The sequence below is a fragment of the Syngnathus scovelli genome, chromosome 5 (assembly GCF_024217435.2).
Source record: "Syngnathus scovelli strain Florida chromosome 5, RoL_Ssco_1.2, whole genome shotgun sequence".
NCBI lineage: Eukaryota > Metazoa > Chordata > Actinopteri > Syngnathiformes > Syngnathidae > Syngnathus > Syngnathus scovelli.
This window is the reverse complement of record NC_090851.1, coordinates 14641488-14654175: the sequence shown is the minus strand read 5'-3', so window position 1 is coordinate 14654175 and position 12688 is coordinate 14641488. Positions and strand designations below refer to the sequence as shown.

At 43.9% G+C, this 12688-nt stretch overlaps 1 protein-coding gene across 7 annotated transcripts in view; it reads left to right on the top strand.

The window, feature by feature from the left end:
• The window catches only part of sorcs1 (sortilin-related VPS10 domain containing receptor 1), a 204242-nt gene that overhangs the window by 178191 nt on the left and 13363 nt on the right, over nucleotides 1-12688 (top strand). For 5 of the 7 annotated variants that reach the window (XR_007481580.1, XM_049721515.1, XM_049721512.1 and 2 more), the window contains exons 19-23: nucleotides 5952-6138; nucleotides 6412-6545; nucleotides 7398-7463; nucleotides 9823-9949; nucleotides 10891-11003. Coding sequence is in view for 6 of the 7 variants with exons in the window: in XM_049721515.1 (XP_049577472.1) it covers nucleotides 5952-6138; nucleotides 6412-6545; nucleotides 7398-7463; nucleotides 9823-9949; nucleotides 10891-11003 (627 nt within the window). In the remaining variant the exon portion in view is untranslated. The remainder of the gene's footprint in view (nucleotides 1-5951; nucleotides 6139-6411; nucleotides 6546-7397; nucleotides 7464-9822; nucleotides 9950-10890; nucleotides 11004-12688) is intronic. The other 2 variants (XM_049721514.1, XM_049721513.1) reach the window with 2 other exon arrangements.

Sequence of the window (12688 nt, the reverse complement as noted above, 5' to 3'; positions counted from 1 at the left end):
TTTTCCTTTGTCTTTTTGCTTTGCTTTGCTTTGCTTTGCTTTGCTTTGCTTTGCTTTGCTTTGCTTTGCTTTGCTTTGCTTTGCTTTGCTTTGCTTTGATTTGATTTGATTTGATTTGCTTTGATTTGCTTTGATGGCTTTTATCTTTCACACTTTTTGGCTTTCTTTGTGGCGCCATTGTGTGGCAGCCTTATGAGAGACTATTGAGTTGCGCTCATGCCATCTGTGTGTCTTTTGTATACCTGCTCTGTGGTATGGGGCCTGAGTTTCCCCACCCCCGGGGATCAATAATTGTTCAATCAATCAATCAATCAAGCAAGCAAGCAAGCAAGCAAGCAAGCAACACTGGCAGCCAGGCCTCCGTCAGCCTGCTCTAGGGCAGCTGTGGGTTCTTACGTACTTTACCACCACCATAATGTGAGTGTAGAAATAATGTATTCATAGTAAAGCGTCTTTGAGTATCCAGAAAAGCGCTACATAAATCTGATGCATTATTGTTATTAAGATAAAAAAAATCAAGAATTTGGCTCGTCCCAACATTTTGTGTATGTTTGGCAACTACCAATCAAATGAATGTTCGTCCTTCGCTTTCGAAGATGACCATGTGATTTCACAGTGTCTTATGTGTGCGAAGATGGCTGATGAGGCCAATCCCTGCACGGAATGACCGGTTGCAGTGGGGGCAGGTTAGGGTTGAGGGCTGGTTGGGTGGGAGGGAAGAACTGTCTTTGGTTTTGCGAAGCTGTCGTTTCCGTTCGGCTTCGTGGATGCGTCACTTTTCAAAATCTGCAACGCCGTGCTTGACCGCAGAGCGCCAGTTTGGTCGGTGTTGGGCATCGGCCTCCCAGGTCTCTGGGTCCAGACCGCAGCTTTTGAGACTTGAGACAGTGTCTGGGATCTTGTCCTGCCATCTGATGTTCAGTAGCTTCCTGAGGCATCTCATGTGGAAGGCATTAAGCTGCTTTGCATGTCGGCTGTAGACGGTCCATGTCTCACAGGCATAGAGCAGGGAGGGGAGGAAAACAGCACGGTAGACCTTCTTTTTGGTCTGCAGGCTGAGCCCTCTACGTTCCCAGACAGAGCTGCAGAGTCTGCCGAAGGCTGCACTCCCATGTGACACCTTGTGCATGATCCCTCATCTATATTGGCCATACGGGACAGGGTGCTACCTCGGTAGACAAACCTTTCAGCTGCCTTGAGATGTTCACCATTCACGCTGATGAGGGGCTCAGTGTTAAGGGCTCCAGGAGCAGGTTGGTACATCACCTCTGTCTTTTTTGTGCTGATGGTGAGGCCAAAGTCAGAGTATGCTGTGGCAAAGCTGTCCATGCTCAGTTGCATTTCCATCTGGCTGGATGCATTGAGTGTGCAGTCGTCCGCGAAGAGGAAATCATGGACTGTGGTCGTCTGCACTCTAGTTTTTGCCTGTAGTCTCTCTAGGTTGAACAGCTTGCCATCGGGCGGTAGCGCAGGTCTATTCCCATGTCCCTAAAATGGTATGCGTCTGTCAGCATGGCTGAGAACATCATGCTGAACAGTGGGTGCCAGAACACAGCCCTGCTTGACTCCGTTTTCCACCTGGAAGGGCTCGGTGTATGCATCGTTGTCTTGGACTCATGCCTGCATTCCATCTTAGAATTCGCGGACCATGTGGATAAACACGGCAAACAGTGTCGAAGGTCTTCGTCAGATCTACAAAGCTGGAGTACAGACCGACGTTCTGTTCACGACACTTCTCTTGGAGTTGGCGAGCAGCAAAGATCATGTCAACAGTTCTATGACCATGCCTGAATCCACACTGGCTCTCTGGGAGGAGGAATTCATGCTCAAGATGTTCTGTCAGACGGTTCAGCAGAATTCTGGCGAGGATCTTACCTGCTACAGACACCAGAGCAATGCCACGATGGTTGTTGCAGTCCTGCCGGTTGCCCTTTCGCTTGTATAGGTGGACGATGGAGGCATCTTTGAACTCCTGCGGTAGCTTCCCTTGGCTCCACATGGTGCAAAAGAGGTCTGTCAGATGTTTGGTCAGGGGAGGTCCACCAGCTGCATAGAGTTCTGCTGGAATTGCATCAGCGCCAGGTGCTTTGCCGTTAGGAAGTCCTCTGATGGCTTTGGTTTTGTTTGTTTGTTAGTTTGTTTGTTTGTTTGTTTGTTTGTTTTCACATACAAAAACATTTAAAATGTACATAGATTAAATAAATGTGATGGAGAATGTCTAAAAAAAAACCCTCCAGGGGCTTGGGAAGTGGCATTCTCCGAAAAATATGAATACATTTAAGGTAAAATGTCAATGGATAGAGAAATATGCATCCTAATACATGTCATACAGATGAAAAAAAAAAGAAAACTTAATAACAGGGATAAAGCAACATACAATAGGGAAAAAACACACCAAAACTATAACTAAAGAGAATCATGAATTTATCCAGGTTCATCTAGCATACTATATGGAAAGTATTTAGTGTCTAAGAGAAGTGATTTCAGAGCCTTCTTAAATTGGTGAGAAGACAAGTCCCATAAAAATAGTGGCAGCGAGTTGTAAATCTTTGACCCTCTGTAGCCTATGTTAAATTGAGTTTGGACTGAGGTGGTCTGAGGTCATTTGAGCTGCGTGTGGGGTAATTATGGACCTGATAATTATGTCTAAATAAGTTATGAAAAAATAGGGGAAGGGTTCTCCCCAATGAGCTACGAACAACGAGACCAATTTGAAGATGATTGACTTGGAAAGCAGTGAAGAAACCTAACCGAGTAAAAAGAGGCTGAGATGAATGTTTCGGATGTAGACAACATATTATACTCTTAGAGCTCATTTCTGCAGACGATATATAGGCTCAAGTATGGTCTAGCCCAAAGTACGAGTTCAAGCGATATTACAATAGTTAATATACGGATAGATCATTGAATATTATAGCATAGTGGCTACATCGGAGCTGATTAGATGACGGGTTTTACGTACAATACCAAAGCTCTTGGCCATTTTTGTGGAAATAGTCATGATATGAGATTTCCAGGACAATGATCCATCAATCATAATGCCAAGGAATCGTGTAGAACACACATTAGTTTTAGGGATGTTATCAATATATATTGCTGGTGATTTGTTAAATATATGAGATTTGAGACCAAAACTTAATATTAAGTGATAATTTGTTGCACCGAAACCAAACGGACAGTTTACCAAGTTCTTCATTTACGACCCTTATAATGGTGTTGGGATCTTTGTGAGAGTACAGGACACTTGTGTCGTCTGCAAATAAAATTTTGGACAGTTGATCTGAGACATTTGACAGGTCATTAATGTATATCAAAAATAACAAAGGCCCATGAATTGATCCTTGAGGCACTCTGGATTGCATATAAAGTAAGGAAGAATTGGTTCCATTGTAGGATACAAACGGTTGTCTGTCTTGTAGATAACTCTTGAACCAGAGAACCACATTATTTTTTACTCCAATATGAGAGTTTTTTGCAATAGAATATGGTGATTGACCGTATCAAATGCCTTGGATAAGTCCAGAAAAATACCTATTGTGTTTTCCTTTCTATTCCTCGCACTATATATTTCATTTACTAAATGTTAAAGGGCCACAGCGTGGTGACGTCAGCTTCAGTTGGTGGCTCATCAAGAGCAGTATTGACTGGCACTTGAGGGAGGCGCGCAATGGCTTCATCATTGATGACTGAGGGACGGTTGAGGATGCCGTTGAAGTGCTCAGCCCAACGCTCAAGGATCTCTCTGTCTGTGACCAGGGTGTTGTCCTCAGAGCTGAGGAGAGGGGAGATCCTGAATAGGTGGGACCGTAGATGGCTTTGAGGGCGCTGTAGAAGTTCTTGCTGTCATTCTGGTCTGCATAGGACTGGATCTCGTCAGCCTGCATTTGACGTAGCTCCCGTTGGGTGGTTGGTTTGATGTTCTTGAGGGCAGACTGATTTTGAAAGGATGTTGGATCACTGAGGTGGGCTCTGTGTAGGCGATGTTTTTCCTGGAGAAGATCTCTGACGTGGTCATCATTCTCGTCAAACCAGTCCTGCTGCCTGCAGACTGGAGGTCCTACTGCTTTGAAGGCAACAGTGTGAACAGTGTCTCTGAATGCAGCCCAGTCCAACTCCACGTTCACTGAAGGTTTCAGGTCTTGCGGTTTACTGGTGAGCTCTTCATCCAGGGATTGCTTCACAGAGGCGTTGGCGAGCCTGGAGATGTTCAAACGCTTTGGGGGTTTGGAATCTTGAGGCCTCCTGGGAGGGTGGATCTTGATGCTCAGCTTTGATACCAGGCGCCTGTGGTCAGTCCAGCACTCTGCACCACACACTGCCTTAGTGACCCTGACATCCTGTCTGTCCCGTTGCCTGACGATGACATAGTCCAGTAGATGCCAATGTCTTGAGCGGGGGTGCATCAAGGAGGCCCTGTTGCGCTTTGGAAGGCAGAAGACTGGTTTGGTGATCAGGAGCTCATGTGCCGCGCAGGTCTTCAGCAGGAGGGTGCCATTACTGTTACAGTTGCCCGTGCCATTTTTGCCGAGGACCCCTTCCCAGGACTTGTGGTCGGTGCCGACTCTGGCATTAAAGTCGATGAGCTTATCTGCCCTGGGCAATGCGGTGATCGTGGCTGTCAGGTACTCGTAGAACCTCTCCTTTACATCGTCTGGGTTAGTCATCGCGGGGGCATAGGCGCTGATGAGTGTGGCAAAGTGTTTGCCAGGGAGAGGCAGGCGCAGTGTCATCAGGCGGTCATTGACGCCTTTGGGAAGCACAGCCAGCTTATTGACCAAGTTGGATTTGATGGTAAATCTCCTGTGTTGCGTCTCTCTGCCTCAGTGCGACAGATCCAGAAGAATGTATAGCCAGCACCAGCTTCTGTGAACCAACCCTCTCCAGTTAGACGGGTCTCGCTGAGGGCAGCGATCTGGATGCCATTCCGGTCCAGCTCTCTGGCGATCAGGGCAGTTCTTCTCACAGGTCTTGATGTGGCGCCAGCCCTATCGAGAAATGTGCGCACATTCCATGCACCAAGGGTGATTGGTGTCACCTTTGTCCTGTTTCCTTGTTTCTTACCACTGGTAATGGGACGCTTGCCAGCCGCGGCCAACTAGCCAGTAAGGCAATTTTTGGGGCACCTTTCCTAGCCCCTTCCTCATGCCAGGAGGTAGGCAGTGCAAACCTAAATAGGGCTGCCTAGTCGCTCGGGGGACTGCCGGAATCCAGTGCTGCCTCGGTTCACTGGACAACGACCCTATGGCCCGAGCCGCCTACGTGCGAGTTTGTGACTATAGCTTCCAGTGAAGTCCACACCAGCCACTTGCCCGACGCCGCAGGACTTGGGAGGGGAGCAATTGCGGGGAGTGTGTGTGTGTGTGTGTGTGTGTGTGTGTGTGTGTGTGTGTGTGTGTGTGTGTGTGTGTGTGTGTGTGTGTGTGTGTGCGTGTGCGTGTGCGTGTGTGTGCGTGCGTGCGTGCGTGCGTGCGTGCGTGTGTGTGAAGTCATGACTTGCGCTGTGAATTGGGTTTAAGTGAGGGTGGGTTGCGCAGCGCCAACCTCACTCTCTCGCCCGAGTCCACCTGTATCTAGTGGCAAGACAGAGTCAAGACGGCTGGAGATGGATCCGGGTGCAGTGGATGGACGTGATGCATCCAGCCCGCAGCGCTCCACAGAGCTTGCTGGTGTCACCGATCGGCCCGTTGAACCTCTGAGGGTTTCCTCCGCGCTTCCTGCCAAGAGCCAGTCTTTGGTAGCAGTTTAACATCGTGCTCAGGAAATGCTACATAAATCTGATGCATTATTGTTATTAAGATAAAAGAAATCAAGAATTTGGCTTGCCCCAACATTTTGTGTATGTTTAGCAACCACCAATCACCTCACAGAAGACAGTTGTACATCATACTTAAAATGGCGTATAATTTTGTACACTGCAGAACACACCTTTGGATCTCCTGTCTCCTTTCCAGGGTGATGCTACACGAACAAGCGTCACATTGGACTTTGGAGATGGTCACGCTTTAACATATTCCAATCTGAGCTCCATTGAGGATGGGATCAAACACATCTACAAAAATGTGGGGATCTACCGGGTGACTGCAGCAGGAAAAAATAGACTCGGAACAGAGACTGCGGTTCTCTATCTACACATAATCTGTGAGATATGCAACATTTTATATTTATATTGACAAGTGTGTAAATTACATTTCTCTTGAGTTTTTATTTTTTAAAATAACCACTGAATGTATTACTTTATGCTTGACAATACCTACCTATTCTGAAAATCCACACTGGTAGACCGCAGGCTAGGGATGCTGCTGATCATAAATAATACAGACATAATTCTCAGAACTGACCAACATATTTATTTTAAAAAAATCAGGACCAAAATTAATCTATTAATCTACAAGTATTTGTGTTTTTGAGTAGGTCCGCTGGAATCCATCCATCTCTCAGCTCCCTTTGTAGCTGTGAAGAACAAGGAAGTGAACCTGACAGCGATTCTGTGGCCTAACCAAGTGGGAACAGTTACGTATATCTGGTGGATTGGAAATAGCACTGAGGTAATGTGTACATAGTCAGTTTCGATGTCTGTACTGAATCCTTTGATCATATACTATAATATTTTGCAGCATAATGGTTTACTTGTTCCATCTCATTTGTTTAGTGCAATTACATTGCCAGCAGTCAGTAAGATTCATTTCCAGGTTTGGACTCAGCCAAGGTTTCCCTTTGTCACCAATTGTGTTCATAACTTCTTTCAACAAAATCCACCAATTTCTATTCATCTCATGGGGCAGCCTTTTTGCCACTTGCCAAATTGACATCACAGTTGCTCAAAGCTTTGGCAAAGACCAATTATGGCTCACTTGCAAAGGTCATATGATCAAATCCAAAAAACATACACTCACGCAGTGCTGCTCTAACATTCCTGACAAAATTAATGAAAAATGACAGTTCAGATAAATCTTTTGAAGGAGTGAATTTTTATTGGTTGGCACCTCTGTTGTGTTTATTATTTCTTCTTTTATTATTTGTTGTATTTATTTGATTTTTCTTACTTCTTTGTTCGAAAGATTTGTTTAAAAAAATCAATTGAGGTGCATAGGTCATCAGTTATGGTAGGAAACATCAAAACAATTCTGAACATTTTTTTGTGTGTGAGTGCGTGCGTGCGTGCGAGCGTGCGAGCGTGCTTGCTTGCGTGTGTGTGTGTCTCGACGGGAGGCACTTTGCATGTCTCCATGACCCCTAGACAATCTCGGCCGGAGTCTCGCACTCCTGGCAGGGTAACCCAAGCCGTCGTTTTAAAGAGCTAAAATAGATAGGAGCTATAAACATTGTTATTCTGATTTTTTTATGAAAAGCCCATACAACTGTGATAGTTGCAGATCTATTTGTGATGTCTCAACCAGCTCTGTGCAGTGTGCTCTGGAAACTCCAAATCTACCAACATCATAGTCCACTTCAATTCCGATGAGGTACCATTTCTGTTGCGAATATGGAGTAACAAATGAGCAAACTAAATAATTGATTTATAATTTAGTTACTGGGGTGCCTGCAGTTAACACAAACTGTCACACAAAATCAGGGAATCGAAACCCGGTCTTCCGCGTGACAGGCGGATATACTGTCCACTATACTAACGAGGAACACACGTTAGAAAGTGGGTCTTTTGTCACTTGTCACTAGAACCGGCCGCATAGTGTACCTGCTTTAGATGTTTGTTTTTAACAGATGTGCCAACATGATCTTTATTTATATAGCATTTTCACATGCGCTTGAATTTGATAACTAGAAGCATGAAAGGACAATCGATCAGCAAGATCTTGCCACTGTGGGTTTAATTAAATTGAAATATCATAGGTAACTAAATATGCAGTTGGAAATTAAATGTGTATCACTCTGTTAGATTGCAAACATTTGTCCCTGTTTTCTAGTATTAGTAGTAGTAGTAGTAGTAGTAGTAGTAGTAGTAGTAGTAGTAGTAGTAATAGTAATAATAGTAGTTATATTGCATTTTACATTTCAGAGAAATCTCAAAGTGCCAATTTAATACCACACCGCCTGCTTTTTTTAAAGACACATTATTCACTCCATGTGAGGCCAACGGTATTGATGAAATGAAACACATTTTGGTTACACCTTTTTTGTTAAAAATTGTTTTTAATACATCAAATGTATAGCGATTCTTTCCACCCCAATCTTCAATCAATCTTGAAGGCAATTTGCACAATTTTGCAACTAAATCAAACTTGTAACCCAACGCTACATCTCAACTCCAGAGTAAGCCCGTCGTTAATGTTAATGACATATGGACAAAGTGTACCCTAGCGGCCTGTTGGCTACAAAGGGATCAATAATTGTCCCTGCATGTTACGTCACGAGATCCCTTGACAAAAAAGTTATAGACGCTTGTTTCCACCTGGTTTCAAACCAGGGACCTTTCGCGTTAGAAGCGCATGTGATAACCACTACACTATGGAAACTTGCCTGACTGCCGCACGGTAGCAGTCTTGTAAAAAGTCCTATCACGGACTGGCGCCAGACGAATTTTTCAAATGGACTGACGAAAACTTGCATTACGCTTGATTCCACCCAGTTTCAAACCGGGGACCTTTCGCATGTGAGGTGACCGTGATAACCACTACACTATGGAAACTTGTCAGACTGTCGTATGGGAGCCGTCTTGCAAAAAGTCGCATCACGGACTAGAACCAGAGTAATTTTTCAAAGGGGCTGACAGAAAGATTGATACAGCTTGTTTCCACCCAGTTTCGAACCTGGGACCTTATCGCGTGTTAGGCGAACGTGATAACCACTACACTACGGAAACTTGACTGGCTATTACATGAGAGCCGTCTTGCAAAAAGTGGCATCACGGACTGGCCCCAGCCGCATTTTTCGAATGGGCTGACAAAAAAGTTTGTATACTTTGTTTCCACCCTGTTTAACCGGGGACTATTTGCGTGTGAGACGTACGGGTTAACCACTACACTATGGAAACTTGTTTGACTGTTGGATGAGAGCTGTCTTCCAAAAAACGGCATTACGGACTGGCCGTATTTTTCAAATGGGCTGACAAAAAGATTCATACAGTTTCCACCCGGTTTTAAACTGGATACCTTTCGCGTGTGGGACGAACGCGATAACCACTACACTATAGAAAACTGCCTAATAGTCGGCCCAGAGCCGTCTTTCAAAAAGTGGCATCACAGACTGGCGCTGGAGACGAACTTTTCAAATGGGCTGACACAAAGGTACACCCGGCTTGGTTCCAACTGGTTTCAAACCGGGGACCTTGCGCGCATGAGGCAAACGTGATAACCACTACACTATGGAAACTGCCGTGGTTAAAATTGTAGAGCCATCTTGCAAAAAATGGCATCACGGACTGACGCCGGGCCATTTACACTTTCGCGTGTTAGGCGAATGTGATAACTACACTGGAGAACTCTTTGGTATGACAGTGTTATTGTGTAACTTTACCTGCTTGGTAGCTGCCACTTCCACCAGGCATTGATACAAGGCCTTGCAACGAAGCCATACTCGATAGTGTAGTGGACAGTATCTCCGCCTGTCATGCAGAATACCAGGGTTCGATTTCCTCGACAGAGGGAGCTATATTTTGGGAATAGCTTTAGGCGTGTGTGTGTGCGTGCGTGTGTGTGTGTTTGTGCCCGCGGTGTGCATGTTTGTGTGTCTGACGCATCTGTATTTTAAACAACAGTGTGGGATGTCAACCAGCTGTTGATAAGATTCTCTCATGGCAGCCCTAATGTTCTGATTCTGACTCTCTCTTAAATCTCTTCAACTTTCTCTGTGACTTTATTTTCCCAGCAGCCCATAATCACACTTGAGGCAAGTGTGACATGCACATTTTCCCAGGAAGGCATCAGCACGGTGACCGTGCAGGTGTCTGCAGGGAATTCTATTCTGCAGGAGCGAAAGGCCATCTCCATCCATGGTGAGACAACTTTTTTAACTGTTTGTGAGATTCTGTTGTTGTAGGAAACATGACAAAAAACATGAAACAATGTCATGCCAGCCTGGATCAAGTCAGGTCTTTAATATAAGTAAAAAGTATAACGTATATTTGCAACCTGCAATGATTGCTCTGCTCATCATTTCTACATGTTGGTGCTGCTGTGCTTAAGAGATAGGAATACTGGCAACGGAGGAAAAACACACCAAACAGCCTTTGGGTTTTGGCCTGCAGCATGAAACATTTTTTTTTTTTTTTTTTTTTAGCTCTGGCCATTCAATAATCGTTTACCAGTTTGTAACCCAAAAGTCATAATTCTCATTTTAAAGTCGCAATTCTGACTTTAAAGTGAGAATTCCCACTTTATGGTCAGAATTCTGAGAATAAAGTCAGAATTTCTACTTTAAAGTCAGAATTCTGAGAATAAAGTCAGAATTCTAACTTTAAAGTAAGAAAGTCAGAATTCTCACTTTAAACCAACCAAACTAGCGACACCGGTGGACGAATGCATGGACACTGTAATTAATTCCGTTATCGCTGAGTTACTCACAGTTTCATTTTGAAAGAAGAGCAGTAAGAGGTGCTGTGTGCTTTTTTATCTGGAAAAGACATTTGTGCTTCTTTACATTCTAGAATAGGATTTCCGTTACCGTGATTGGTCAAAACAAAAGTTGGGTAGGCTGCACAATTCGTCACATCGGCCAATCAGCTTGAAGTATTATATTCAATTGTCCCAATTTCCAAAGCAGATCACAGTGGAGTACCACATTGATTCTGTAAAGAACTCAGTCAAGTGATTCACATAAGAATCTGGCTCTTGTCCTGTTAAAGAGCGGAACCAGACAAAAGAGAAATGGATTCAGATGAATTAAATCTGAAAGTTGTAATGAAAAGGTAAAGGTGTTTTTTTTCTTTTCATACAGAATATTTCCAATCTCATCTGCTGGCCTTTTCTTCAAACTTGGACGACCACAACCCTGATGTTCCAGAGTGGAGGCTGGATGTGAGCCGGGTCATCAAGAATTCACTTATACAGGTAAAAATTATTAGCTTCTTTCATGGAAAGTGGTGTGTTTATTACTGTCAGCATGACTGAATATCTCACATTCTGTAATTGCAGCACGACCTCTCTGAGGCTTTGAAAGTGAATTTGACTTTCATGATGATGGATCACAAGACAGAGTGCAAGGGAATTTAATAGTTTAAAAAAAATTGTGTTGCCCTCTGTTATGGCCTAGTCATGGGTTAGGCAACGCAACACGAAGTGAGACCACACACACAATAATTGTTGTGTTAAGAGAGCAGTGAATTTAATACCACAGACACAAAACAATACAAAACAGGACACAACAAGAAGCTCTGCTTCAGGGTAAGCCCAGGCCAAAACAACAAACAAAACACATCTAATTGTACCCGGACCCACTAACTAAACACTACAATAAAGAAATCCAAAACAAATCCTAACAATTTCATCCATCCATCCGGCTGTCCAACCGTCCGTCCGTCCGTCCGTCCATCCATCCATCCATCCATCCATCCATCCATCCATCCATCCATCCATCCATCCATCCATCCATCCATCCATCCATCCATCCATCATCTGAATCGCTTTCTCTTTACGAGGGTTGCGGGTGCGCTGGAGCCTATCCCAACAACCATCCACACTCAGTACATCCTTAATGGCATCTGAGTGGATGGATGGATGGATGGATGGATGGATGGATGGATGGATGGATGGATGGATGGATGGATGGATGGATGGATGGATGGATGGATGGATGGATGGATGGATGGATGGATGGATGGATGGATGTTCCAAATAGTTTCAGATTTATTTGCTTGTCTTTGCCCCTAATTTTTTCTCTGTTAAAAAAAATACTGAAGAGCCAAATATTAGAAATGTTAGAATTCATATTTTTGTTGGAAGTGATTTTAACATAGTATTTGGCAAGAATTCCTAGAATTAATCGATCTATAAATCAGTAATGTTTTTTTCTTTCTTTTAAATATCGGCATCAGCATAAAAAAATTCATACCCAAAGTAGCGGTTGCAGTTCAATGCTTTTACTGCTTGTCAAGCAAGAGATATAGTTCAAACTTAAAAGGCATGTAAGTACAGAGTTTGCCTTATTAATTGGCTTCTTATTGCAACATCCTTATATCTGCAATACATTTTAATAATTGTAATAATCTTGCATCATTCCCACCCATGGTTTCTTGAAAAAATTCCACTTGGAGCCCAAAAGCTATATACAGTATTTCCTTCTACTAGCCGCTGTCGGTTTTGTTATTTATTATTAGCATCAGTTTTCCATGAGTCCTCCAGCTAGGAAAAAAAATTCTGATCAAAAATATGACAAGATGGAAAAAAAAAAAAAACATCTGCAACTGTAACGGAGCAAGGCGACCAAATGCAGCTTGGACCAGGGTTTTTTGAGGGAAAAGGGAGTTGGAAGGGAAAATGAGGGGAACAAACGAACAGGAACCGGCAAACAGTTGCAACAGAGCAACTGAAACAAAGAAACAATACTAGACAGGACAGAAAGACGAGAGACGTGAAATAATCCGACAAGGGAGTGACACGCAGACAGGATTTAAATACGCGACAGGTAACGAGAGGCAGGTGACTGTGATTAGTACATAGATTGTGAGTAGACACAGGAATAGAGGGGCAAGCACACAGAGATGCTAACAGAAACCATGACAACACTAAAACAAGGA